We start from the raw sequence: 17,941 nt of genomic DNA on the forward strand, positions 1-17,941 counted from the left end.
CAGCTTACCTGGACATTTTTCAAAGCCCTTCCAGGAGCCACTCCTCCCAAATATATGGGACCCATGATTTTCCAGGTAGCTCCAGTAGGAGGAAGACTTTCTTCTAGGACTCTAAGACCATCTATGATCAGTCGACCACTGCTCATTTCTCGAGTAAATATCACCTGGATGGAGAGAAGGAAAATAGTACCTTTCAGGCAAATTCCAAGACCGGGGAGAAGGCTGCCTTGTCTCTCTTCTCAACTCTGCAATTGCAATGCTTTGAAAATCTGTGGAAGGTTCATAGAAAAGTGGTCCCTTCTCTGGAGATCAGGAGTTTTGTCTCTTCTTTAGTAGGCTTCTGGATATCTAGTTTTTGGAATGTCAGAAACTTGATCTTTTATTTTATTGTTTTTTGTTGCATACTCATGTCTTTATTATAAATTGTCTCCAGTCCTCCTTGCTTTTACATACATTGGTGTATTTTTCTAGCTCATCTTGGATTTCTCGTTTCATCTATTAAGGGAAGTGATTTGTGTACTTTCTGCCCTCAAGATAAAATGACTTAAAGCTACAGGATGCATTTTGAATATAGCTTATATTTATCTGTGAAAATCTTCCAGTTAGAAGCACACATATTCTCTCCCTCTTTAAAACTTCTTGTAATGAATTGCGATGCATCTTGCATTGCTTTCCCATTACAAATCTACTGATTTCTCTCCATACTGAGGTATTCCCCCATGTAGTTTTAACTGATTTACTCACTTTGGATCTTCCCTAGCTTGGACTATAAAAGACACTCAGTAATGACTGTTGAAAATTAAGAACCAATAGTCAGTGGGAAAAAAGTCAAGTAAAAAATCATTAGAAACCAAACTTCCATTTTGACATAGGCTACAGAAGCTTTGGTTACAATAATAATATTCAACTATGTTTTATTTTTTTAAAAGCAGGTTTAAAGATATTTTTTATAAGAATAAAATTTTGAAATTGAACTCTGAGCATTCAGCAGCAGAATTTAAAAAAGAATATTTCCAAACAGACCAATGACATATCAGTGCCCATCCCTTGGACAATGGCGGATATTTGCTGTTCATGTTATTCTCTGCCTTCAACTTACGTCATGCCACAATCCATCATTGTATTTCTCCTGGCTTCTAATCTTCAGTTTCTTGTGGCCAACATTAAACATGAAAACTAGGCGACCATGAGCCAAGAAGAGTGTCATGAAGTCATTCTCCTCTTGATCTGAGACATAGAAAATCATTCCATGGGAGGAACGAGTCTTCAGACGAATGGAAAATTGAGATCTGGTAGATGAAAAGAAAAATCCCGCCATTTGTAAAATGAAGCTGAGGATAATCTTTTAGTTCTCAAAGCAGACAGCATAATAAAGAATAAATCATTAGTCACTCTATCTAACCCCAGGCAGCACTACTTCCAATTACCTGTTAGTATTACTAATGAATATTGGGTAAGTATGGTTAGATTAAAAAATGTGAATTTTTCTCTACATCATTATACAACAGGGATACCTTCAACATTTAATGAAGTGGTGCCTTAGTTAATGATCTTATTGTGTCTTGATTTGAAAATATGGGTGGCCCTTAGTAAAAATCTGTATGTTACTTGAGTGGATAAAATATTAGTGAGTAACAATACGCATATAGACATTTGCATAAAATATATTTGTGTCCTAGCTAAATTGCAGATTAAATTTTTCCAGTAAAATTAATCAATGGGTATCATATGTTAAAAGTGGCCACCCAACTAGTAGAAATGTGTGAAGAAAACTTTTTATAGAAATTTAGTGCCAAGTAGCGATAAGACATATTTATTAAGTTAACTTCTAGTTTGATTAAATTTAAATTCTTACTAATATATAAAATACTGATTTTTGCCTATTAAATAAGTAGAAATTAGTAGGCTTAGGAGTTTCTTATTGGATGAATTTCTTATACAAATGTTTGAAAGAGGTATATAAGCCCTACATAAGAATATTTGAGTGCTGAAGTTATAAAATTGATCTTCAATAATGTTAAATAGCTGAAGAATTGTGAAGATCCAGGCAGAAGTGATGGGTCAGGCAGCTGGAGGGCCATAGATATACAAATGTATTTGTATATTTAGTGTCTTTACAATCTGAAAGCAATTTGAGCTCAAGGTGAGTCTTTTGAAACTTGCCCGGCCTCTCTTCCTTGACTGTCTTTTCTTTTTAATCAAAACCTGTAACCTCCTGGAAGAGTGCTATCTTGAAAGTGCCTTTCATTGGAAAAGAAAGCCACAGAGAATGTCTTGGAAAGCACTGATCATGTACTACGTAGTACATATTTTGATGATAATAATACTAAAATGGCACAGGAAAGGGAAAACGATGACATGTGAGAAATAAGAATGAAGCATGACTTTAAGTTACTGGAAAAACAACGTGTTCCTTTACTTTTCACCAAAATCTCCTGTTAGGTGCTCAAACTCTTGGCGGCTGTTGGCTGTCCCTCCGTATTGATAGGCATGCTCGATTGCTTTAGGGCTGTTGGAAAAGTGACAAAGAGAGTCTCTCGGAACATTCTGCTCTAGGAATTTCAGGCCAACAGGATCCCATGAAGGTGCATCTTTACTTTTCTCTCCCTGTAAAAATGGGAAACAAATCAAATTAAGAGATAAAAGTAATTCACTAGCAGCAAAATTAATTTGTGATATCCTCACCATTAATAACAATAATAAAATAATAATATGGAATCTGTGTGTTTTCCATTTATAAAACATCAGGTACCTGTGTTCTCCCTGCCTCCTGTCATAAGTGAATGATGGTACTATCCGCAACAGTAACAACAATAACAAAAACAACAAACACAAACAACAACAATAACAAAAACAATACACACAAACAACAACAATAACATGTTAACAAAACCCCAAACTCCAGTCTGTGACAGCAAAGAAGAGTTAACAAATTGAAGCTACAGATATAACTGCTCTATTATTTAAATTAAGTGCACATCTTTTTTTTTTGTGGTACTGGGGGTGGAACCCAGAGGCTTTCTACCTCCAGGCTATACTCCCAGACCTATTTTTTTTTATACTTTATTTGGAAACAGGGTCTCACTAAGTTGCTGAGAGCCTCACTCAGTAGCTGAGGCTGGCTTCAAACCTGTGCGATCCTCCTGTCTCAGCCTCCCAAGCACTGGGATTACAAGCGTGTGCTACCATGCCTGGCAAGTGTATATCTTATTAATAGCAAAAACGGGAAGGTTGGCATTAAAATAACCTGAGGGAATCAATCAATAAAACCTTCCTGTTGGAAACACTATCACTTTAACACACATTATGATTTATACATTCTATATAAAAAGATACTTAGTAATATCTTTAAAAAGTATAGGAATATTTTTGATGGTACCATATGTAACAAAACTATATTTGAATAAATAATACAACAACTCTTAACATTGTATTGTGCTCTTTTTTTCATAGTGAGATCCATTTAATAGTTTCTGAAGATTTTTTTCCTATAAAATGGCTTGTATTTCCACAGGTGCAATAGTGAAGAAATAAATTTTTCAATTTGACATGAAATATAAAAGAACAATTTTACAAATATATCCATAAAATTTAACTGCTTATCACACTATACATGGTAAATAAAGACCACCCTCTTAACTTCTAGACTATTTAATACAAAGGAGCAATCTGTCACCTCAACTAAAAAGAAACAACTTCCTTTTCATTGAGTTTAATTTGTCTAAAACGTATTTAGAAATGGTTAAGTGGTCCTGGAAAAATGTTCGTTTTTTTTTTTTCTCCTATCCTCCTTTAGGGATTCTTCATGAGGATGAAAACTTATTTGAAAGGATGTTGAGTCTTATTAAAAAAACAATACTGACTGAAACTTCTTTTGTTTTAACTGCTTCAATAATGCTTCCATTCTTCTAAAAAGATCTTGAAGTTGTCTATTGGCATTTGGGCCACCAAAATATGACAACCGAGTGGCTCTCCTCGCAGCACCGCAAGGAGAACGCCATCTTCTCACCCCACTGAACTGTGGGGCAGAGGATCCACAGCCGGGGACAGACCTGCATCTGACTTCAAATCAAGGTCCCGTGGTTTGTCTACCAGAAATCCCACCACTGTGAGACAAGACTGCATGAAGATAGCAAGCTTTCGCTCAGCACTGAGCACGGTGTGATCATGCACCTCTCAGGCACATCCAAAAGAAAAAAAAAAAAAAAAAAGAATGGCTTTAAGAAAGAAGCTGAGCAAATCAGAGAACTGCAGATAACAATCCTGCCACCTATAGGACATTTAAATTAAGTAGAAAGTATGCTCCTTAAACCCTCAAAAGTGCCCAAATAACAATGCTGAGCCTCCAAATGACAAACATTTCCCTTATTTGGTTCAGCTTTTTGCAAGAAGGGCTACAGTTCACACTGTGGAACTTAAGTATTAAGCTTTCTGGGTTTTTCCCTCCAACTGTGGCCCAAAATAATTAAAACCTTTTAATATAAATAGAGAGCATATTTATCATTCCTCGATAGTTCCAGAGTTTAGTACCTTTGTACCCCAGGGAAGCCACGTGATATAACTGGTTATAGAATTTCAGGGTTAGGGTTTAAAGAAAGGAGAAAGTCATTGGAAAAATGATGGGCTCCATTAAGGAGACTAATGAATCTGGATGCAGAAATGTGCCAGGGACTGGCATAAACATGCTTGTAGTAGAATTTATTTTCCAGTACCAATAGGGAAACCATTTTAAGTTATTACATATACTCTATTAGGAAAGTTGAGGAGAACGCTTCTTCATAAAGCTTCAATGCCTTTTATTTTTGCCTACATAGAAAAGCTCAACCCTTTGTCATTTGGAGGCTCAGTATTGTTATATATTGTGCTCTTTAAATTGCATGGTTGAGCTGGGCGTGGTGGCACACGCTTGTAATCCCCGCGCTTGGGAGGCAGAGACAGGAGGATCGCGCTGGTTCGGAGCCAGCCTTGCTGGCTTAAGAGACCCTGTTTCCAAATAAAAAAATATAAAAAATAGGTCTGGGAGTGTAGGCTGGAGGTAGAAGGGCTTCCAGAAACCCCAGTACCACCAAAAAAAAATTGCATGGTTGATGCTAAAATTTAGAGTTGTGAAACTATAGGTTAATATTTAATAATCGTTTAGTCTTACTTTCTGAAGCAAATAAAAGTACATGTAAACAAATCCAAGCATTTAATCATTTATGCACTTATTCAAGCAAATATTTATTGAGTATCAGACACACAGAAGTGAAGGGGAAAGAAATCAATGCCTCTTCATGTCTTGCATGAATGCTACATGATGAGGAAAAGAAAGATGAGAAACAATTTCTGTTTTTTAAGGGACTGAAAGTTAATTTGGAGAAACAGATATGTATATAAATAGCAATTAAAGAACAGGTTATACAGCATATTCGGGAATCTTATACAACATACTAGAGGTTGAAGTTTTTTCTTATATAACTATTTTTATACATGTGTTGCTGTACTTTAATTTCTCATCATAATGTAGTTCGGGGTGAGTTTCCCCCAGCTCCCTCCCTGCAGGAATATTGAAGTTGGCCTTGGTGTTCTCACAGATGTACATACTGTCAGAAAGTGTGTTCCTTCATTAATGCTCCCTCTCCCCCTGGCCTTCCCAAAGACCATGCCCCTCGCTCCAGCGAGGTTTCTCTTCTATTATCTAAAGCTCCTCTTGTATCCTGATTTTGCTTTTTGGGTGATGAGGAGGCACAAGGATTTTAAAAGCAGGAAGTGGCCAGATCTGACCCAGTCAGGATGACAGCTTGCAACAAAGGTGGACTGACAGAGAGGACAGGGGGCAGAGAGGCCTGGAGAACCCAGCCGGAGACAGGATGAGAGGACCGGATCAGAAAGATGGTTTCTGGTTCAGGGTTATTGAATAAACATACACATTTCATTTCCCTCACCCCTAATTCCTATGGAAATACCAGAAGAACTGTACTAACATACACACACCCCCCCCATACCACCCCCAAAATAATACATTAACAAATCCATAGCAGTTCTAGAAATCTAGAAAGATTTTCATTACTGGAACAAAACAGTGTGGAATTTCTGGAAGATAAAATGCACAGAACATTTAATACAAAGGAGCAATCTGTTACTGCAGCTAAAAAGAAACAACTTCCTTTTCATTGAGTTTAATTTGTCTAAAACGTATTTAGAAACGGTTAAGTAGTCCTGGAAAAATATTCTTTTTTTTCCCCCCTATCCTCCTTTAGGGATTCTTCATGAGGATGAAAAGATAAAATGCACAGATAAAATGCACATAAAATGCATCTGGAACAGAGTAACAATAAAACTCTTAATCTCATGTGAGCAAACATTAAGACCTCTGAAAAATGCAGTGTTCCAGCCAAATCCCAGAATTATCCTCAGAATTTTGGTATGGCAGCAGGTTAATGAAAGGCAGAGCAACTGTGCCAGTGCCCTGGTACCGGGACAAGAGCTCCTCCAGCTGGTGTGGTGTGGAGATGCTTAGACTGAAGGTTGTTTGAAGAGAGGGAGATGGTGTCTAATAGACTCAAGCATCCCTAAGGAAAACCCACCTGGTTCAACCATTCCCCCCTTCCCTTCCTCACTTAGTCTGCAGGACTCAGAAAATGACTCACTACTGCAGACACAAGGTTTCTTTTGTGGATGTGGAAAATATACCCAGTTATCAAAAGCTTTTGTTCCAGGTCCAGGCCCTCAGCCTATAAGTAATGTCATCAGTGGCTAATGGAATGAAGTGTGGCTGCACTTCATCTTTCCTCTATATGTATTAAGAAATTTCTTCCATATTCATGCTGTATTCTAATCCTACTGAAATCTTATAATGGGGAATTTGATCACCTTTGTTTTACCAAGGAGTCCAGCTGTCCCTCTGCAAAGGGTTTGAAAAGTGGGGGTTAGAGTACAGGGGTGGAATGTAAGTGTTGTGGATTTCCTTCAACTCTGTCTTGGTGGAGAGGATCTCACTCCTTCTCATTCAGGACATTCATTTAGTTATAGGAAGAACGCAACAGTGAATTAGACTCCAGGAGCTCAAAAAAGCCTGGCGTTATTTCGATCATAAAGTCTCAATTGACCAGCCTTGTATTATGACTTAATCTGTCTCAATGTGAGAATATATAGACCAGACAGTATCTGTCTTAGTCTGTTGAAAAAAATGAATAAATTCGGATATCTTCCTGTTTGGCCAAATACTCTAAATTTTCTATGGCTACATGCTCTTAATAATGATCAAATAGAGAAGTTATAACTTGTTTAATTCATTATCATATAATACAGAGACTGTTTAGTATCCTAAAATAATGATACATGTGGGGATTCTCACTAAACCCCATAGATATTGACTTAACTGGTATATTTTCCCCTCCTCTGAGATCCTAATAGTTATAATTCCACTGGTGGTACCATTTTCAACTTAGCAAGGCTTTTTTCTTTGGTATATATGTGAAATAATAGCCACGTTAGTTGAACTTCTGCAGGAAAAGAGGAAAATGTGTTGTGAGAATATGGGGTCATCATACAGAATCCAAGGTAAGATAGTATAGCAGGATCCCACCAGGGGCCAAACACAGGAATTAGAAAGCTGGAAAGCTCAAGGAAGTAGAGGGCACCAGAAACTTTAACAACTTCCATAACTGTGACAAAAGCCTAAGATTGCTAATGAAAGCAAATGACACCAGAGATTATAATACTACAATAAATATTACATATGCAAATTATTAAGAACAGAACAATTTTAACCATAATAATGAAAGGCAGTTTAAAGGATGAGTAAATAGCTGACTCGGCGTGTTTCTTGGTACCAAGAATAGATGCAGCAAAGCTGGAAAACCGAAATATCTGATACGAAAGAATACTCTGTCACAGCTACACATTTGCAAACTAGATTCTATAAAGCAGCCATGTCTAGAGTTGTGCACATGGGATAGGAAGGTAACTGGGAAATTTGTATGACATTATTTCTTTACCTTTTTATTCTGACTTGTTTTAGGCTTTGAGGAATTTTTTCCTTTTTTGTGAAGGAGAAGTAATGGTGAAGACTCAATGGGACACTCATAAAGGGAAGTGTGGACCTTCTCAGAATACTGCTGGAAGTCTTCCACCTCCACATCTCTGTCCAACCTGTGTTTGTAACAGAGGAAAAACAACTTTGAAAATATTGTTCAGAAATACACGAGGAAAACTGTGGCAGACAAAGAACTTTGGCAATTAAAAATTGCATGTAGCGGGTATGGTGGTGTAGGCCTATAATCCCACAGTTTGAGAGGCTGAGTTAGGAGAATCACAGGTTCAAGAGCCGACTCAGCATGTAGCAACACTCTCAGCAACCTTGCGAGACCCTGTTTCAGAACAAAAAATAAAAAAGGGCTGGGGGTTTAGTTCAGAGAATGTCCTCCTTGGGTTCAATCCTCAGTAACACACACACACACACACACACACACACACACACACACACACCTGTCATGATCTTAACCAGAATCTTTGAAGGTACCATTCAATTAATTGGTTAATAACTGTGCCTGGCATCATACATTCTGACTGTTGAATCTTTTCCTTTACTGTACTTTGAAGACTGGGCTCACACTGTGTTTCTTAGTCTGTATTAAATTTCTCCTTTGCTTGTCCTTGTCCTTAAGGAGCCCCTATTGTCTTTGTTAAGGATCTAGATCAATGGCTTTGTTTGAAGTCATGCATTAAATTAAGAAGACTTTCTTAAGCTTTGAATAGGATTTTGGTATGTGACTGTAGCGTACATCATTAATAACAATGACAAAGATAATTGCACTTGAATATTTATAGCTTGTTGTATACCAGGTGCTGTGGATTTCTGTGTATTATCCCATTTATTCCTCATGATGAGCCTGCCAAACGGGCACTGCTCTTATCTACATTTTGCAGGTGAAGGAATGAAGGCTTACTTAGCCACGGCCATAGAGAAATTAAAGGGCAAAAACCTATACAAAACCCAAGTGTGCCAGTTACCCAAGCACCTACAAGCTTTAAACTATTAACCTCGAATGCCTCTGATAAATTTCATCATTCTTACTTTTAAAAAGTAAATATTTTCATACTGTGTTGACCATCTTCATCAACTGTATATATGTCATTGATAATAAGAATATCATACCTGGTGAAGTAGGCATTACTTATACAGCCAGTGAAATTAGCATACTGGGGACTGATGGGCGAGCCACCGAGGTAAAACTTCTTTTCACTTGCTTGATTCTGTTCAGTTTTCCCTTTGGTAGGAGTCTTACTCCCAAGTCTGCTCTTATCAACTATCAGTTCATATCTGCAAAAGAAAGGCTTCTTTATATACCATGTAGCTACCATTTTACCTTGAGTTCCATTCTCAGTTAAATAAGCAGGTTTCTCAAGGAACTCACATGGAACTCTGGTTAGTAAAAAGACAAAAGTTGGGCATGGTGGCACACACCTGTAATTGCAGTACTTGGGAGGCTGAGATGGGAGGATAGCAGGTTTGAGGCTAGGCTCAGAAAACTTAGAAAGATCCTATGTCAAAATAAAAAAATGAAAAGGGCTGGGGTGTATCTCAGAGGTAGAATGCCCTGGGTTCAATTCCCAGTACCAAAAGACAAAAGAAAGAAATGACAAAGAGTTTTGTACTCTACAAGGCCCAGCACCAAATAGTTGAATATTTGTATATGCAAAAAAGACCTCCTAAGCTGAGATTGGAACTTAAACAGCTAGGGCAAAAAGGACAGATGACTAGCCATCTGCATTATTATTATTATTATTATTATTATTAATTATTGGAGAAAAAGGAACATACCTCATAGAGACCATTTACATCATTTGTGGGAGACCATTTCATTAGGTGATTTTGTTTTTACTGGAATGGAGTCTAGAAAAAGTCTATTAATGCTTCTTTTATGAATGGGCTTCATTGAAGTGGACAGACTATCAGTCTGGGACAGAGAGGCAGTTCCTATTTCAAAAGTTTTCTTATTAAGAAAAAGAAATATAGCATTACACATTTTAAAGATAAAGTTAGAGTTTTTGAAATGTGGTCACAAATGTAGCATCCTCAGTGTTCAAGAGTAGTAGAAGAAACCAGTTTGGGGGAGGAGAGGAGGATGTTTAGGGTGGGGGGAGGGAGGGAAAGAGAGGGGGGAGAGAGAGGGAGGAGAGAGAGGGAGGAGAGAGAGGAGAGAGAGAGAGAGAGAGAGAGAGAGAGAGAGAGAGAGAGAGAAGAGGGAGGAGAGGGAGAGAGAGAGGAGAGAGAGAGGAGGGAGAGAGGGAGAGGGAGAGGGAGAGAGAGAGAGAGAGAGAGAGAGAGAGAGAGAGAGAGAGAGAGAGAGAGAGAGAGAAGAGGGAGGAGAGGGAGAGAGAGAGGAGAGAGAGAGGAGGGAGAGAGGGAGAGGGAGAGGGAGAGAAGAGGGAAGAGGGAAGAGGGAAGAGAGAAGAGAGAGGAGAGAGAGAGAGCGGGGGAGAGAGAGGAGAGGGAAGAGGGAAGAGGGAAGAGAGAAGAGAGAGGAGAGAGAGAGAGCGGGGGAGAGAGAGGAGAGAGAAGAGAGAGAGGAGAGAGGGAGAGAGAGTGAGGAGAGAGAGAGGAGAGAGAGAAGAGAGAGAGGAGAGAGAAGAGAGAGAGGAGAGAGGGAGAGAGAGTGAGGAGAGAGAGAGGAGAGAGAGAAGAGAGAGGGAGGGAGGGAGAGGGAGAGAGAAGAGAGAGAGGGAGAGAGAGGGAGAAAGAGGAGAGAGAGGGAGAGAGAGAGGAGAGAGAGGAGAGAGGGAGGGAGAGAGGGAGAGAGAGAGAGAGAGAGAGAAAAGAAAGTAAAAAGGAGGCTTGAGAGAAACAGTTCAAATAATGTTATGTCTGTATATGAAGGTATCACTCCCAAGTTCGTAGGGAGGGAGGAGCTGGGGGCGGGTGGGATAAAGAGGGAAATACATCAAGTGCTGTGTGGATGAATGTATCACTTAGAGCCTTACTCTGTAATAATTTCTCTGTACCAGTAAAAGTACAAAGAAATCTAAACCAGCTGAGTTCTTTGATGTGCAACATATCACGTTAGATTTAGTGGGCAGTGTTAGTGGACACTGCTCCTGAGGAAATTATATTAATAGTGGTTTTTAAAAACAAGATGGTAGGTTGTTTGACTATTTTTAATACTAGAAAAACATTAGAATAAACTGGGTATAGTGGCACATGCGTGTAATCCCAGTATTTGGGGAGGCTGAGACAGGAGGATCACAGGTTTGTGGCTAGCCTCAGCAACTTAGTGAGAGACCCTGTTTCAAAATAAAAATAAAGCCGGGCGCGGTGGCACTCGCTTGTAATCCCAGCATTCGGGAGGCTGAGACTAGAGGATCGCGGTTCGCCGACAGCCTCAGCTACTTAGTGAGGCCCTCTGCAACTCAGTGAGACTCGATTTCAAAATAAAGAATAAAAAATTGGGCAGGGGGTGATGCTCAGAGGTAGGATGTCCCTGGGTTCAGTCCCCAGGACCACAAAACAAAAACAAACAAACAGCGATCAAGTATCCGATTATTCACAGTGGCATTTGACAGAGTCATGTTGTACAAACAAATATGATGGGAAGAACCTAGTGAGGAGTGGTACCTTGTGGGCGAGACGGATGTGATGATGAAGTGAGAAAGCCCATCATGGTATTGCTTTTCTCCAGAATGAACCTTGGTGCCCTTTACATCCATGATGACGGAGCCATTATTCAGGGAAATGGAAAATACGTCCGACTGAAACACAAGCACAGGTTTGAAAGTAGGAAGCCAGGCACCCAAAGAGATGACACATTTTCAACACTTACTTATGTTATTGCTTAAAGAAATACACAGTGTGCAGGGAATTTGCTGGCACAATAATTTTTGTGGAGAACAGAAAAAAAAACCCTTTTGTTTTTGTTGGTGTTGCTTATAAAATTAGACATGCTTCAATGGAAAAAAAAAAGCTACTCTCATATTTTGAGCTGAAAATGTTGGTGATTTTGTCATATTGAGAGCTGCTAACTCAAGCATGTCTACTCCATCGCCAGTATCATTTAATCTCTTTTGAAAGGATGATATCTGAATCTCTTCGAGGGTGCAGCCAGATGACTAGGCAAGAGTTAATGTGCTGGTTTGGCTTTTAAAATGCTTTGTGTTTTCATCTACAGAGGGAAGAAATTTCAAAAGGCAGAAGTTGCTTCTTCTTTTGAATTTCCTTATTGCTTTTCTTAAAATATCAGCACAATGATGATCTTGTTTCTCTTCCCTTATATGGTCACCAGCTTCTACTGTCGGCTCTCAGTCCATAGCCTCTTTGAATGCTGTCCAAAACAGACTACATTTTGTGGATAAAAACGTATTATTTAACTAACCAGGGCAATATGAGGCAGGTTTGGAGTCAGAGAAGTCCTACAAAATGCATTGGGTAAATTTTCACAGATGCTACCAACTTAAATTAAATTGGAACTAAATGAGACAGATAGAAAGTTGCTTTCAGAAATTATGATCGGACTCATCAGCATATATATATATATATGGGTGTGACTTTCTTCAGAGATACATCAGTTGTATCTTAGGGTCACCAAATCTCTATAGATTTTATTTTATTCTTAAAATAACTTCTTTATAAGCTAAGCTCAAGTATACTATTGCAAATCCCCCAAATGGTTAAGTATGTACATTCTTTTTTAATTCTAATAAATCACAAAAGTGTTTTTTTTCTTGGTATACAAACAGAGGTTATTAACATTTTATTTTTTGTTACATGAATGCTTTTGGCAGTTGGGTGATATATATAGACCCCTTCATAAAATAATGTATTAAAATGTAAAAGATGGGTATATTCATTTCAAGTCACTCCCCCATGCCATTTTGGCATGGGGCTGTATTTCTATTTTCTGTATTTCTATCTTTCTAATAAACTTCTTTAAATCTTCAAAAAAATGTAAAAGATGAAATGTGTAGAAAGTAAAATCAGCATGTTGAAATACAGTTTTCAAAATATTAAATAAATTAATCTGTGATATAATAAAATATACTTCATTAAGCATTAAATAATAAAATTTAGAAGATATAATAACTTCTAAAATCTGGAAGTAGAAATGATCAAGATGATATTTTCAAGTATCTGTCAGAATGATAACGTGAAATAAAAATGTTTGTAAAATTTTTTTATGAGAAAGTCACAGGTGTTGTTATTAAGGCTGTAGTTTGTTGCCACATTTATAATGGAAAAAAATGATAAATTTCAGGTACATAAAATAATTTTTTCCATCCAGGTCCATAAACTTGTTAAATTCTATTCACCACTTCCTGAGAGATTCACTCCTGGGACTCACAGGTTAAGAATTTCTGATATACAAGATATATAATAATTTATAGTATTTGAAATAAGACCTGTGTATGCACATGTGAATCAAAATATGAATTGAAACTTATTTAAAAAATATTAATATTAGCCAGGCGTGGTGGCGCATGCTTGTAATCCCTGCACTTGGGAGGCGGAGACAGGAGGATCGCGCAGGTTCGAAGCCAGCCGTGCTGGTTTAAGAGACCCTGTTTCCAAATAAAAAGTATAAAATAGGTCTGGGAGTGTAGCCCAGAGGTAGAAGGGTTTCCAGGAACCCCAGTACCACCAAAAAATTATTAATATTAATAGATAAAACAGTTATCACAAAGATGTTTCCTCAGGGAAGGAATAAATACTTACCCCTGAAGCGTAATAGAATAGTAACCCATTTGGTTGTAATGTTCGGAAATTAAAACCTCCTTCGAAGAAACCTCCATCAAAGAAAGATATTTTCTGAACTGAAGCAATGAAACTCTGCCCATTGAAATATGCTCTACGGGATATCTGTGTGCCAAAAAAAGAAAAGGTGAATATAGTATTTTTGACAATTACCAAATGCTTATAATATCAATTTCTATATACAAAAGGGCTCGCCAATTAGTTTTTTTTAGAAGTAGTTTATATTTTCATTTATGGTTTATGCTGGGGTTCTGGCATGCCAGCCTTCTCTCTGTGTTTTTCTAACAGATGAAGTTTCAGCTTCTCTACTTTCTCCATCCTGAGTGATCAATGATGCTCAAGCAGCCTCTCTGGGCTTTGGATACTCCACACACTAAAGACTGAAGTCACTGTGCAAGAAAGAAAGGAGCCCCACTGGCCTTTTAAATTTTAATTAATTAATTAATTTTGCAGGTCTGGGGATGGAACCCAGGAGCATTTTACCTCTGATCTACACCCCCAGGCCTATTTTTTATTCTTTATTTTGAAACAGGGTTTCACTCAGCTGCAAAGGGCCTCACTAAGTAGCTGAGGCTGTCCTTGAACTGCGATCCTCCAGTCTCAGCCTCCCAAATGCTGGGATTACAAGCGCGTGCCACCACGCCTGGCTTCCACTGGCCTTTTGGACTTGATAACCCTTCTTTCTGCTGGTGATAGAAAGGAACTCAAGATGTACCCAGGATCTCAGAAAAGCTGAAAGAGGCTTTTCAGATTCTGGGAGCTTTGTGTGTATTTATTCAAAACCTTTTGATAAATGGTACTTACAAGAGAGTCTTCTGGGCATCCGTATCCCACACCTAGGGTTTCCTTTTGCTCCAGTAAATTAAAATCTTTCTTTTGGAACTGGAAACCCTTCATGCATCCTCTGAAGTTCACATCTAAGGGAAGGTGTGCTCTTAGAGTCCTGGAAAAGAAGACCAGTCTTCACAGATGCAGCCATGACAATGGTAATGGTGTTACCTTATGCAGGTAGGCTCTGGAATTTATTTATAGCTATTCAGAATGGCCTTATAAATTATTCATATTCTCAAACATTCTTTGATAAACACACAGCAATGTTTAATCCTTGCCTATAAAAGAGTTTTGTTTTGAGTCAAGGCAACCTGTTTACATTTTTACTAGTCAAAATCCAGTAATTGAGATAATCACATGTTTTAAAGTTTGTTGAGTTAGATGGAGATGTGATTATTTCACTCTTACAAGGGATTATTAAGTTGAACCACAGGGAACTGATATATTGTAGTTTCAAAATAGTTAACTCTTAACAATTTCATAGAAGTTAGAAGCTAAGTTGTTCTCTGTCTCACAAGTTTTTTTTTCCCCCTTTTTTTGGTGGTACTGGGGGTGGAACCCAGAGGCTTTCTACTGCTGGGCTATACTCCCAGACCTATTTTATACTTTGTTTGGAAACAGGGTCTCACTAAGTTGCTGAGAGCCTCACTAAGTAGCTGAGGCTGGCTTTGAAACTGTGCAACCCTCCTGTCTCTGCCTCCCAAGCACGGGGATTACAAGCGTGTGATTTGAACTCAGGTCTTTGGACTAATTCACTTGACTTTATTGGTAATGCACTGTAATCAACTAAAGATAAAGGAATGTCTTAGTGAATGTTCGTTGAGTTGTTGGACCAATAAGAAAGTAAGAAAGCCTTTATACTTAAGTTCAGGGATGGAGTTCTGCTCAATTCTGCAATCCTCATAGCTAACATTCCTGGTACATAGGAGATGCCCAAAACAATTAGAATTTCTGATGAGTTCTCATAGACAATGGTATTTATAAAAGCTCTCTATGTTATTCTAATGAGAATAGGTGTAGGCAAACAGTATTATCTTAAAGTGCTTAAAATGTATTATCTTAAAGTGCTTCTCAGTTTTAAGGGTCTCTGATTCTATGAGTTCACAGCAATACGAGGGCTGAAATTTTGAATATGGAAGAATAATGCTTCATTGTACATAATCCATAACTCCTTGGATAACCTTAAAGATGTGTAACTTTTAGATGCTATTGGAGTGCTCAAAACAAGTTTAAATTAAGACCAAAACAAAAGCAAAGGAACACAACATTGTTTTGTCTTTACATAATACACAGTTCTTCCTTTTGTTGAAGAGAAATAATGTATTAAACTAAGTTCTAAGAGTAAGGCAATAAAGAAACCTATAAATTACATCTATGAGATGCTGATTTAAGGAGGTCCCAAGGACTGGTTGCAGAGGATCTGCAGGTATGTAAATGTGTGTGCTTAAACCTACGCACATGTGTAAAGATAGCAAGCAGGGATGCCTAACCCTATCACCAGATCTTTCCTGGATATCTAATACTCACCAGTACGTCATTAGAAACAAATAGCTATTTAAGCAAAGAAAAACTTACCTGGACTGTAAGATTTCCGAGGGAGCCCCTCCAATGTATATGTCTACAAAAGGTATTTTCATCTTTTCATTGTCCATGCTCTTGACATGTCGTCTGTCAACCACCAAAATCATTTTCTTGTCATTGTGATAAATTATTGAGATCTAGGAGAAACAATAAATGGTAAATCTTGATCAACTCTTTGTTAATTAGCTTATTTTGGGCAATACTGTGGATGAAAACCAAGGGTATTCTACCTTTGAGCTACACCCTCAGCCCTATTTTTTATTCTTTATTTTAAAACAGGGTATCACTAAGTTGCAAAGGGTCTCACTAAGTAGCTGAGGCTGTCTGCAAACCACTATCCTCCTGTCTCAGCCTCTCAAATGCTGGGATTACAAGTGTGCACCACCATGTCTGCTGTGATAATCAGCTTTTTGAAGATGTGTGTGTGTGTGTGTGTGTGTGTGTATTTGTAGTACTGGGGATTGAATCTAGGGGGCATTCTAACTCTGAGCTACACCTCCAGCCTATTTTATTTTATTATTTTGAAACAGGGTCTCTCACTGAGTTGCTGAGGCTGGCCTCGAACCTGTGATTCTTCTGTCTCAGTTTCCAAAGTACTGAGATTACAAGCACGAACCACCACATCTGGCTTCTATGTATTTTTATGATGCTGGTTATAGCAACTGGGCCTCCATGTCCTTGTGCTTGTTTGTTCACCAAATAGGCAGTGGGTTTTCTTTTTTCATAGACATAAAATGCTTTTACAATCAGCAGTTCACATTTCCTGGGGAAAGATGCTTAAGGAGAGGCATCTGGCCTAAGCAAGATTTTGCCGTGAGGCCTGTTGCTTTTTCTTGCCCCTTTTAAGGAAATGTGGGAAAGGGCTATGAACAGGTGCCTTCTTCTTCTTTTTGAAAACAACTTTATTGAGGTACAGTTGATGTAACAAAGAATCTTTGTTAATGATGGCATTGTAGCACTCAGCAGACTGCTAGAACTTACTCAACTAAAATTTTGTACCTTATTGGACTACACCTTCTAATTTCCCCTGTTCTCCAGCTTCTGGTGGCCACTAGTGTATTTTCAAGTGAGTGCCTTCTGGGCACCTCTTACTAGGGATCATTTTCTGGTGACATAGCAGCTTGAATGAATGTGCAAAAATCCTATTCATAAAAATGGCTAAAATCTTGTTTTATTGTTATCTATCATAGAGGCTATGGACTTTGGGCCAAAGCAAGGAAATGTAGCCTCCTACCTTCTGCATTTTGGTTCAACTTAAAATATATTATATTGTTTATATGCTTTATTAAATTGCACACTTAAAGGAATTGTTAATGAAAATAGATGAAGTATGTTCTCAGTAGACTATAAATCTGGTTCAAGACTGAAGAGCACTCTTTTTGTGTTCTCTTTATATGGAGAACTAGTATTTTTAAAATTCTTGATAACTCACTTAAAAGACAATTCTATGGTTAGTTTGCTCTTTTTATATTTGTTGGGGTTCAAAGTATAAGTAAAAATGGCTTTGTGTCAATATTCTATCATTTTCAATAAATGCATAGGATTCTGTAGGAGTTATTATAATGGAGATATTTAATAACAGAAGTCTTTTGGCTAATGAATTAACTTAAATAAATATTTTAGCGATTATTTTTGTGGTACTGGGGATGAACCTGGAGCATTTCATTTCTGAGCTACACTCCCAGATCTATCTATCTATCTATCTATCCATTTATCTATCTATTTTTTTATTTTTATTTGTAGACAGGGTCTCTCACTGAGTTTCTGAGGCTGGCCTCATCAGTGACTTTATTATTAGATATG

General features: G+C 38.0%; 1 protein-coding gene across 2 annotated transcripts in view; it reads right to left on the bottom strand.

Annotated features, from left to right (window-relative positions):
- Positions 1 to 17,941, bottom strand: part of LAMA4 (laminin subunit alpha 4) — a gene marked incomplete at both ends in the record, with an annotated part of 149,919 nt that overhangs the window by 11,539 nt on the left and 120,439 nt on the right. For both annotated transcript variants that reach the window (XM_080699815.1, XM_080699814.1), the window contains 9 exons: positions 9 to 164; positions 1,100 to 1,289; positions 2,420 to 2,607; positions 7,980 to 8,133; positions 9,140 to 9,304; positions 11,597 to 11,730; positions 13,688 to 13,831; positions 14,531 to 14,669; positions 16,133 to 16,275. In XM_080699815.1, coding sequence (XP_080555941.1) covers positions 9 to 164; positions 1,100 to 1,289; positions 2,420 to 2,607; positions 7,980 to 8,133; positions 9,140 to 9,304; positions 11,597 to 11,730; positions 13,688 to 13,831; positions 14,531 to 14,669; positions 16,133 to 16,275 — 1,413 coding nt within the window. The remainder of the gene's footprint in view (positions 1 to 8; positions 165 to 1,099; positions 1,290 to 2,419; positions 2,608 to 7,979; positions 8,134 to 9,139; positions 9,305 to 11,596; positions 11,731 to 13,687; positions 13,832 to 14,530; positions 14,670 to 16,132; positions 16,276 to 17,941) is intronic.

This window comes from Muscardinus avellanarius (assembly GCF_963383645.1).
Source record: "Muscardinus avellanarius genome assembly, chromosome: 8".
Taxonomy (NCBI): domain Eukaryota; kingdom Metazoa; phylum Chordata; class Mammalia; order Rodentia; family Gliridae; genus Muscardinus; species Muscardinus avellanarius.